The following is an 11,960-nucleotide window of genomic DNA, read 5'->3' as shown; positions in this document are numbered from 1 at the left end:
AAACAAAAACAATGTAGTCAAAATCAGAAGGGAAACAACAAATTGGGAAAAAATCTTTATAACAAAAAACTCTGACATGGATCTAATCACTCAAATATACAAGGAGTTAAAGCAATTGTATAAAAAATCAAGCCATTCCCCAATTGATAAATGGGCAAGAGACATGAATAGGCAATTTTCAGGTAAAGAAATCAAAAGTATCAATAAGCACATGAGAAAGTGTTCTAAATCTCTAATAATTAGAGAAATGAAAATCAAAACAACTCTGAGGTATCACCTCACTCCTAGCAGATTGGCTAAAATGAAAGAAGGGGAGAGTAATGAATGTTGGAGGGGATGTGGCAAAATCGGGACATTGATGCATTGCTGGTGGAGTTGTGAAATGATCCGGCCATTCTGGCTGGCAATTTGGAACTATGCCCAAAGGGCTATAAAAGAATGCCTTCCCTTTGATTCAGCCATACCATTGCTGGGTTTGTACCCCAAAGAGATCATAGATAAACAGACTTGTACGAAAATATTTATAGCTGCGCTTTTTGTAGTGGCAAAAAACTGGAAAATGAGGGGATGTCCTTCAATTGGGGAATGGCTGAACAAATTGTGGTATATGCGGGTGATGGAATACTATTGTGCTAAAATGAATAATAAACTGGAGGAATTCCATGTGAAATGGAGAGACCTCCAGGAAGTGATGCAGAGTGAAAGGAGCAGAGCCAGAAGAACACTGTACACAGAGACTGATATACTATGGTAAAATCAAATGTAATGGGCTCCTGTACCAGCAGCACTGCAATGACACAAGAGAGCTCTGAGGGATTTATGGTAAAGATGCTACCCACATTCAGAGGAAGGACTGCAGGAGAGGAAACATATAAGATAAACAATTGCTTGAATGCATGGGCTGAGGCGGACATGAATGGGAAATAGACCCTGAACAAGGATACATGTTACAAACAGTGGAAATGTGCGTTGGCCATAGGTGGGGGGGAGAGCGGGGGTGGGGGTGTGTGTGAAGGGGAAAGTAGGGGCATAAAGTATGTAAACAGGTTAAAAACAAATATTAATAAATGTCTAATAATAATAAAAAAAAGAATTGTATAAATGAACAGCTTAACAACAAATTAATGGGAAGTTTTACCTGACATTAAGTCTAAACTCGTCCCAAATTTATAGTTTGAAAATGGGTATAGAGAAATTTACTCAAATAATATATTAGATATATAATATATAATTGTGTTAAGTTTCCATGTCTTTTGCTAAGACCCATTTGGAGGTAAGAAAGAATATCAGTCAAGAACTAGATCCTTAAAGTCTTCTTTTATTAGAATTTTTTAGGCAATAAAAATTCTTTCAATATCAGAACAGTTTTACAAATTGATAGCTTTCAGATAATTTCTGATGGAGTACCATATTTCACTGAAATCAAATCCATAAAAAATTATAGGAGAGACACTTATTTGAAAACATTTGCTAGCTTTCATTCTACTTTAAGGTGGCACATTTTGACCAAGTTTGTCAATGAAACCTAAAATTCAACTGTGGTATATATTTTTATATCATGACAGCAATCATCAATATATTTCCTAATCTATGTATAAGTTCTTAGCTCTGTGCCTGGCACATAGTAGTGTGCTTCGTAAATGCTTACTGACTAATATTAACCACTAAAAATGTCAAGAAAAGCATGATTGTTTAAAAGTTCTAAATTAAGAAATATCTCCCTCACAAATAGGCAGTTATGGCTTAGCTGATGGAAAGCCAGGCTCAGAGTCTAGAAGACTTGACCTCTAGTAACATATTACTGCTGGTATTGTCTTGGGTTCTTCACTCAATGATAAGAGTATAAATTACATAACAGCTGCAATTCGCATGAAGAGAAAGAATTTCCTCACTGGGAGTTATATACGATGAAATCACAGTCCATCCAGTCCTGTTACTAACAAATAGGAGCATCCTGAACCCCTTAGGGCCATTCAACTTTGAAGTATTTCATTATTAGGGATAATAATCTGCATTTAAAAAAATGATAACGTCTGTATAGACAGAAAAGAAGTTGAGCCAGTCATGTAGCAAGAATGAGGAATACAAATTAGGACAGTCTAAATTATGTAGCAGCATTCACAGTATATTAAAGGGTTTACAGAAAAGTCTCCTATATATGGATCAATAGGGGAAAGAATCACAAAGGAAGAAGGAATGGAAAGTTTGCTGTACTGATGGTCAAATCCTTCCTTAGATATTTACTATTTATATATGCATGGACAAGTCATTGAACCTCTGAGCCTCAGTTTCTTCCATCTGTAAAATGTGAAGGGTTGGATTCAGTGGATTCTAAGATCTCTTCCAACTCTAAATCTATGATTCTAAGATATAATCACAAATATCTCTAATATTGACAATTTCTCACTTATGTGCTATCTTGTTTGTAAAATAGTTTCCATACAACACAATTTAGGTATGTAACAGATCTACTATTGCAGCATGGTAACAATAGAAAAAGCACCAGCTTTGGAATCAGAGGACTTGGATTCAAATCCAGCCTCTGATGCTTACTACTTGTATGACTGGACAAATCTCTGTGCCTTGGTTTTTTTCATCTGAAACATGTGAAAACTATAATGTAATGAGATACTATTGTGCTGAACAAAATAGGAAACAGATAATTTTGAAGGGATATAGACTTATATAAACTGACACAGAATGAACAGAACCAGAAAAGAAATTTACACTATATCAATATTATCAAAATGAACAGTTATGAATACTTTTATAAGCTAACAAAGAATGAGTAGAAAAAGGAGTGCAATTTGTAGAACAAAAACCACAATGTAAAAACAAACAGCTCTGGAAGCTATAAAAACTGATCGATGCAATGCAATGACCAACTACAGAAGCATCCACATACTGAAAGAAAGGTGGACTCAGGGTGCAGAATGAGGCATTCTTTTGGACAAAGACAATGAAGGAATATATTTTGCTTGATTATGCATATGTTACATGGATTTTATTCCCACTCTGTGAATTGGGAAAGTCTCAGTCCCAAATCCAGCTTTAACACTTAGTGACTGTGTGATTATAGTCAAATCACAATCTCTAAGTCTCAGTTTCCTAATATATAAAAGGGGAATAACATTTGCCCTATTTACCTCAGCTATTATGAAAGAACCCTATTAATAACACTAGCTCTGCCACTAGCCATCCATCCAGGTGTGGCCTTGGACATGTCTAGTTTATTGGTAAAATGAACATTTGGATAAAAAATCCCTTCTCACCCCTCAGTAGCAAACCTACCCCAAGCTCCCTAGCTTGTGGTTTCAGAATGTACAGGTGCCCCATGAAATATCAAATCTGTTTACTAATAGTATAAGGAAACTGAGGAACCACAGAAGGCATGTGCAGAAGGAGACAAGTAAAACTGAAAAACATAACTTTTTTGATAGCACTTAACATAAAGGAGGAGAGATATATTTGGAAAGAAATGTGAAATAAAAGATATCAATAAAAGTTTTTAATATGAGTAAAAATTGATTTTTTTTACATCACTAAAAAGACCAAATAAGTAGCAAAGGGACAATACTGGTACTGGGCTATTGCAGAGCATTTTTAATGGTTTTTGTTTCTCACTTTTCTTTACAATAAAACAGATAATTTATAAGTTGGAAATGAAAACTCAGGAAAATCTCTGAGCACAGGAGCTAACTTTGACAGTAATTTAACTAAACAGGGCCTTGAGTTCACATTAAACTATTCCAAAACACCATCCAGATAAATTGAAACTCCAACCTCAGGTACTTCTTACCTCTTAAGAGAGTATTTTTAAAGGGTGACAGCTTAATTACAGGGAGTTCTGCAGGGGGTCAAAATCTCTGGAACTTGGTCCACAAAGACAGGTATTAATGAAAGCAAGTATGAAAGAAGTTAAGTGAAATCATCTGGGAAGAAGTTCAAGGAATGACAAGGACTATAGCAAAAGGAGTTGAGCACTCCTTTTGCACACAACAGCATTAATGAGATATGTCTGCTAGCTTTTTCACATGTTACAAATCAGTAGCGATGGATTCATCCATCATCTCTATGGCCAAGATCTCCTAAATCTACATATCTAGCCTCCATCTCTCTCCTAACGTCTATATACCAACTCCCAACCCTACATACTCCACACTTCAGTCAGAAGGGCCAGCTTACTGTTGGCCACACACAGCATTCCTTCTCTCTCCTCCATGCCTTTACAGCAGTGATTCCCGAAGTGGGCGCCACCACCCCCTGGTGGGTGCTGTAGCAATTCAGGGGAGTGCATTTATCTTTTCTATTAATTGCTATTAACATTTTTAAAAAAATTAATTTCCAGGGGGCTAAGTAATATTTTTTCTGGAAAGGGGGCGGTAGGCCAAAAAAGTTTGGGAACCACTGTTTTACAGAATCTCTCCCCCAAGCCTATGATGATCTTCCACCTCACCTCAATTGTAAGAGAGGTTGTTCCCTTCAATTTTCAATTCAGGTTCCAGTTCCTACAAGAAGCTGTTCCTAATTCCCCCAGCTGTCAGTGCTATGCCTTCCTCTTGGCCTCAAAATCAATTTGTCCTTATCCTGTAAGAACACAAGCTTCTTCATAGCAGGGACTGTCTTACTTCTGTGGTTGTATTTCCAGCAGTGTCTGGCACAGTGGGCAATTAATAAATGCTTGTTGACAGACAGATACAACAAAAGATACCTCTTCAGCAGCTTTTTAACTCCACCTCTGCTTCAATTTTCTAAGTGGGTCATGTTCATGCTTCATTTTCGATTTAAAAGGTTAGAGAGTGGGGGGTAGGCAATGCTATTCATTTCCAATGTGCAGAAGTCATCGGTTGATTGGTAAGGCAGAGGAGAAAAAAGAAAAGGAGGACAGCTAGCTAGATATAGCACCATGCTTTCAGAGCTTAAGAATACCACCCCCCAATTTTTTTAAAACCCTGATTTTCTGTCTTAGAATCAATAATGTGGATTTTTCCCAAGGAGCAGTAAGGACTAGGTAATGAGGGGTGGGAGAGGGGGGTTTAGTGACTTGCCCAGGGTCACACAGCTAGCAAGTGTCCGAGGCCAGATTTGAACCTAGGATGTCCCATCTCCAGACCTTAATCCACTGAGCCACCAATGGCTGCTCCCCAAACATTCTTTTAATCAGGGCAGGTAGCAGAATCTAACCAGAGAAGATAAAATTGAGTGTGATAGTATCAATTGCTAGGCAATCCCTATTTAGAGATTCAATTATTAGGCCTTGTTCTATTCTCTAAGATGCCTGCATAAAAAAATGCTATTTAATAAATACAGCAAGGAAAAAGAAAAACACATGAAATGCTAGAGTTAAACCACATCCTGTATTTTGGCATATCTAGGTTTCAAAAGAACAAAAGTTAAGTGTTTTGGAATTTGCAGTCAATTAGCTTAGCAAAAGTGTAGTGAATCTCCTGGCTACACCAATTTTTTTTTAATAGATAGATATGTTGTGACCTGGGCATCCATGGCCAAGAAACTACAACTTATTTGAAGCACTGAGATACTCTGTTGTTATATGTGTTTGCTGCTACTTCAAATTCAAATAAAGGCTTTTCCATTGACAAAATCTCTAGGAAGATAGAGAAATGAGAACAAGAATTGCAGTGGATGAGAGAATGCCTGGATGTGTATGAGCTGCAAAAATTGAAGGGACAACAGTCACCAAAATATTATTTTACATAATAAATATATACAATTCTGTATGGCAAAGGTGGAATAGGCTGACAGTGTAAATAAGAATGAGGAGCTTTCTATCCTTCCCCAAATACATACATTTTACTGCCCTCCTCAAAAGGAGTTAAATTCCAGTATGGTAAATAGGTAGAAAACAAGGACAACCACCTACTTCAGCACAGTAATCAACAATACTAGATAGGTTGAAAGGTGAGTCTGTCACAATGTATTTTTTAAATGTTTCTATTTAAAAAATCTATACAGAATTCCTGCCATCAGGGGGCTTTTAGTCTAGAAGAAAAAGTCACATAAACAAATAACTATAATATAAATTAGAATATAATCTCTTGAACAAATTCCATTAATGGTAAAGAAAAGTGAATGACATTCATATAAACTTACTGGTTCTCAAAAATAGCCGAGGAGGAAGCTAAAGAATTTTGAGCAGTCTTTTACTTGTCATGCACACTGTTCTAAGAATAAAATGAATGTACATCTCTCCAGGCATTAAGCTAGGTATTGGGGGATTATAAATACAAAAATGAATCATCCCCTGTTCTCGAGAATCTCATATTTGTTTTGTGCTGGCAAAAAACTGGAAAACGAGGGTATGCCCTTCTATTGGGGAATGGCTGAACAAATTGTGGTATATGCTGGTGATGGAATACTATTGTGCTCAAAGGAATAATAAACTGGAGGAATTCCATGTGAACTGGAAAGACCTCCAGGAATTGATGCAGCGTGAAAGGAGCAGAGCCAGAAGAACACTGTACACAGAGACAGATACACTGTGGTAAAATAGAATGTAATGGACTACTGTACTAGCAGCAATGCAATGACACAGGACAATTATGAAAGACTTATGGAAAAGATCAATACCCACATTCAGAGGAAGAACTACAAGAGAGGAAACACAGAAGAAAAGCAACTGCTTGAACACATGGGATGAGGCGGACATGATTAGGGATGTAGACTTGAAACTACCACACCAATGCAACTATCAACAATTTGGAAATAAGTCTTGATCGATGACACATGTTAAAACCAGTATGTGCATTGGCTATGGGGGGTGGGGGGGTGGGGAGGTGAGAGGCGTGAAGGGGAAAGTAAGAACATGAATCATGTAACCATGATAACTTTTCTAAAAAATAAAAATTATTTTAAAAAAGAATCTCATATTTAAGTGGAGAATATAATATGTTCACAGATAAGTAAATATAGGACATATACAAAATAAATTCAGCTGAACCTTGATATACAGAAATTGTCTTACAATGACGAAGTAAGGATAGTTTAAAAAATAGGGTTTCAGATACTGAAGATAACAAGGAGAATAACCAAGGGATTAGAGGTAGAAAAGATTGGCTCCATATGATACAGGAATGAACAGGAGAGCTGGATTCATATATAGAATCAATTTAAGTTCTTTACTAATTTAATACCACAGGAGAGGAAAATGTCCTGGAAAAGTGAACCAAACATTTGAAAGCCTACATGGTCAAAGCCCTGTGAAGAAGTCAAGAAAATTGCAACTTAGTGACATAAAACATACAAAATAAGTGTAAGGCAAACTTTGTAAAGAATAAATAAAAAGTACTATGAAGCAAGAGGGGAAGACAAGTTACTTCCTTATGAGAGAAGAAAATACAAGGTTTCAGAGAAAGTAACATCCAAAGAGGATTTTGAATAATGGGTGGGATTTTGGTAAGTTAGTATGAGTTGGGGAATAATTTTCTAGGGGGAAAAAAAGCTTTAGTTGAAGTTCAAAGACAGAAAGAACTAGAGTACACTTGAGGAATAGTAAGTGTGAAAGGAAATGGGAGATAAAGCTGGATAAGTAGACTGGCAATTCCTTGAATACCAGCCTGAAATTATATAGATAAGAAAGGTAAAACCTATCACATCATGAAGGCATCAGCACCAAACTTAAGGGTCACACTAAATGAATAGGGGACAATCATCATTTAGAGAGATAGAGACGATGTATATTTCACGGTGAAAAAAACTAATGCTTCTGCAGCTTTGAATACACTAAAGAATTTGCCACTGTTACTGCTCACAAAGATGTCAAGCTATTTTATAAAAATCTGATTGCTTTTATTTGATGAGAACCTCCATAGACAACCTGATTTTACAGTACTATCATTTGCCCAGTCTTCCATTATCAAAATCCTAAGAATATCTTGGTCTTTTCTGTCTCTCAAATCTCACATAATTAATCAGTTACTAGGTCCTGGTAACTCTGCTTCCACATCTTCTCTTTCCATTGCTAACACATTTGTACAGACTCTCAATTCTTCCCACCTTTGCTGACTTTCCCAATTCAACAGATACTTCAGAACACTTTCACAATAAACTTTCTTACTCACAGATCAGATCGGAGCAAGGACTGTAGTTTTTGTTTTAAACTTTGTCTCCTTAGTGCTTAATACAGTGTCTAGTACATAGTGGGTGATTAATAAATGCTAGTGGGCTTGTTGGAACACAGTTGGCTAATAAGAATTTGAAATCCAAAATAAGTGCAAAAAAAAAAAAAAAAAGTAAAAGAGCCCAGTACTTTCTTACACATGATGAGTAAAAGTCACTTGGCCTGAATGAACCAAAAGAATTTAAGAGTGTGATTGCTAAGCCAATGTCAATGATCTTTAAAAAATCATGGAGAATACTGTAGAACTGCAGAAGTGAAAAGGTTATTTTGGTTTTTAAAGAAAAAGAGAAAGATAGAAACATCTGCAAATGAGAGTAGAGATAGCTCCACTTCAGTCCTTGGCCATAAGATGAGCTAGGAATGAAGATTTAGAAAGGGAAGCAGATATCCAATATTTAGAAAGGGAAGCAGATATCCAATATTAACCCCAAACGGCCAGATGAATCCCATTTTCTTTTTTAACAATGCCATCAAATTGGTAGGTTGGCAGAGTGCTATAGATGGTCTACCTAGATTTCAGCAATAATGAGATTTAAAATTGATCAAATGAACAGAACCAAAAAACAGTCATTGTTAGGTGTTAGTTAAGGTATTTTAAAGAAGTTTCCAGGAATCTGTCTTTGGCTCTCTTTTATATTTTATTTTATTTTTTTTTTAAGCCTTTAACTTCTGTATACTAGCTCCTAGGTGGAAGAGTGGTAAGGGTGGGCAATGGGGGTCAAGTGACTTGTCCAGGGTCACACAGCTAGGAAGTGTCTGAGGCCGGTTTTGAACCTAGGACCTCCTGTCTCTAGGCCTAACTCTCAATCCACTGAGCTACCCAGCTGCCCCTTGGCTCTTTTATAGAAATGATTTGGCTGAAATGGCTCCCTCCAAGGTTACTAATAGCTCTTCTGACTTTTTTCTCAGGACTTACTGAACCTGAACCTCCTTGCAGCTTTGGATTACTTTTTTTGGAAATTCCTTGCAGAATTCTCTGGTTCTCGCCTAGTTCTCCTCCTACCTCTTTTCATTCTTAAGTCTACATAGCTGGATCATCATTTATGTCCTCTCCTCTGTGAATGTCCCCCATTCTGTCCTGGGACTCTTTTCTTTCTACAGCAGAAGCTCAATCTGAGCTCAGTGAACACTAAAAAATTATTTTTGATAACTCCATTTCAATATAAGTGATTTCCTTTGTAATCTATGTACTTTCTTTTATACATTTAAATACACTATTCTAAGAAGGGGTCTATAGGTTTCACCAGAATGCCAAAAGGGTCCATGGCACAAAAAACATTAAGATTCCCTAGTTTACTATATCTCATGGTGATCCCATCACCATGGATTAGATGATCATTTCTATATAGCCATAACCTCTCTCTTGAGTTCCATTCTCACATCACGAATTGTCTGTAGGACATCTCCAAATAAAATAAAAAATATCTGTAAAGCACTTAACACAGTGACTGGCACATAGAAGACTTAATAAATGTTTGTTTCCTTCCTCTACTTCCATCCAGGTGTTCTATAGGTACAACGTGTCCAGGATAAGAAGTCATTTTCCCACCTAAAACCAAACTTTTAAGGATGGCATATCCTTTGTCATCTGGATTTGTAACCTGCAAATCATAATTTACTCTTCCCTTTCCCCTCATTCTCTATATACAATATGTGGATATCTTTTTGATTTTACCATCTCAACATCTCTTGTACCTGTTTCCTTATTTTTAATCATGTTACTTTAATCTCTCATCACTTCTCATCTAGAATACTGCAAAATCTGGCTGGTCTCTTCCCTCTCCAATTTATCCTATCCATCACAGCTGTTGAAGGAATTTTTAATAAAGGCCCGGTTTAACCATATCATGCCCCTACTTGATAAATTTCAGTAGCTCCCTATCACCTATAGGATTAGATACAAAATTGGCTTGGCATTTAAAGCCTTTTACTATCAGGAAACTGCCTACTTTTCCTGACTTGCTTCATATTATTACCCTTCATGAACTTATTCCAGCCAAACTGGCTTCTGCACAAGCAGTCCCCCATGCTCCAAATCTAACCCCTTATTTTCTATGCATTTTAGAATCTTTACCTTCCTTCAAGGCTCAGTTTAGTGCCACCTCCTAAAGGAAGTTCCTCTTAGTTCCCCTAGTTGTAGGTGTTTTCCTTTCTCCCTTTATATATTATTGACCTTTTAACCTGGAGGTAGAATATAAACTCCTTAAGGGTAAAGGCAGGTTTTTTTTTTCACTTTTATGTTTTTATCTATAATGCTTTGCATATAGAAGGCATTTAATAAAAGTTTGCCAAACTGAACTAAATTGAAGGAAGGTACAAAATACAAGTTAATATTACAGCAGATGATGAAAAGCTGTAAAGTTAACCCAAAGAGTGAGTCAGGATCCAAAAGGCTAAGATACACCAAATACAACAAAATGAAATTTAAGAGAAAAATGTGAGATCCTACAGTTAGGTTCCAAAAAACCATCTACCCAAGTCCAAAATGGGGGAGGTGGGAGTACAGAACAGCTCATGTGACGTGGCAGCCAAAAAAGCTAACTCAATCTTCAGCTGCATTTGGAGAAGCATAATGTCCAGAAAAAGGAAATGTTCGTTTCCGCTGTACTTTGTCCTGGCTAAATCTCCTCTGGAGTCCTGTCTTCGGTTCTGGGTGGCATATTTTAAGATGGACATACTAGGGAATCCAGAGAAATGTGTGACCAGGAAAGTAAGCAGATTTTGTTACTCAGGGACTGAATGGCGATATTACTCTACTGAAAAGACTTAGGGAAATTCTAACAGCGGTCTTTTACCCTATGATACCACCCTTCAAAATACTAGAAGAAGGCTGAGACTTACTGTGTTTGCCAGAGGATAGAACAAAGTGCAAAGAATGGAAAACCTCCTTAACATAGCAATAACAGCTGTTCCAAAGGAAAAGGGGCTTTCAGAGGAGATAGTGAGCTCCCCAGCACCAGAAGTCTCCAAGGAGCATAATTCCCAAGGTAATGGAGGAAATTCTGGCTCGGGTTCAGCTTTGACTGTCTTTCGGTGGAATGGTCCGGATCCAAGGATTTTGGGAGTCCCCAGTCCCCGCAGAGGAAAGTTAGATGAATCGAGCAAGTGGAGTCCAAAGCAGGTTAGATGGGGAGGTCTTGGGAGGGGCTGAGGACACCTGAAGAGGAGGGTGCGGACGGGGGGAGGGGCAGAGGAATCTGGGGACCGAAGGGGGCGGGGAGGGGAGAGAGGGGTTGGCGGAAGGGGATGAGAACGCATGGAATCCCTCCGCCCTATTACCTCCTTGTCCGGGACCCACTGCGGTTCCTCGAGGCCAAAGGGGCTACCGAAGGCCCGGTGCTCAGGGACCATGCGCAGGCCACTGGGCGAGCGCACCAGCTTCTTTCCATCGCGGCGAAGGGCCGCCCCACCAGCGGTCGCCACAGACGAGGAGGACATGGCTCCTCGTCTGGCCCAGGGGTGCCCCAGCTGACAGTTTTCCAACCTTAGCCACCGACCCGTCCCACCGTAGTGAACAGCCCAGCTGCCCTATCTACACTCCCACCGATCTCCGCTGCCCAATCGCTGCCATGGCTCCGCCCTCGTCCGTCCTCTCTGAACCAATCTAGAGATAGGGGACCACCCATACTCCGCTCATGCGCAGGAAGGGTGAGGAGGGGCGAAGAGGCGGACCATTTCCTCGAGGCGTAAAGAACCGGGAATGGACCAATTAGCAAGCGGTGACACAAAGGTAGCTGCACAGGTAATTGGAGGAGGCAGAGTGGAACTCCATCATTGGACTGGGAGGCGGCGCGGAGCACGAACCGCGCCAAGAGAGCCCAGC

The 11,960-nt window shown here is 38.6% G+C and overlaps 1 protein-coding gene across 3 annotated transcripts in view; it reads right to left on the bottom strand.

The window, feature by feature from the left end:
- Nucleotides 1-11,590, bottom strand: part of ZFYVE21 (zinc finger FYVE-type containing 21) — a 35,659-nt gene extending 24,069 nt beyond the window's left edge. For all 3 annotated transcript variants that reach the window (XM_044664641.1, XM_044664643.1, XM_044664642.1), the window contains exon 1: nt 11,417-11,590. In XM_044664641.1, coding sequence (XP_044520576.1) covers nt 11,417-11,575 — 159 coding nt within the window. In that variant the 5' untranslated portion in view covers nt 11,576-11,590. The remainder of the gene's footprint in view (nt 1-11,416) is intronic.
- Between the last annotated feature and the right edge of the window lie 370 nt (nt 11,591-11,960).

Source organism: Gracilinanus agilis, chromosome 2 (assembly GCF_016433145.1).
Source record: "Gracilinanus agilis isolate LMUSP501 chromosome 2, AgileGrace, whole genome shotgun sequence".
Classification (NCBI taxonomy): Eukaryota; Metazoa; Chordata; class Mammalia; order Didelphimorphia; family Didelphidae; genus Gracilinanus; species Gracilinanus agilis.
This window is presented reverse-complemented; position numbering and strand designations above follow the sequence as displayed.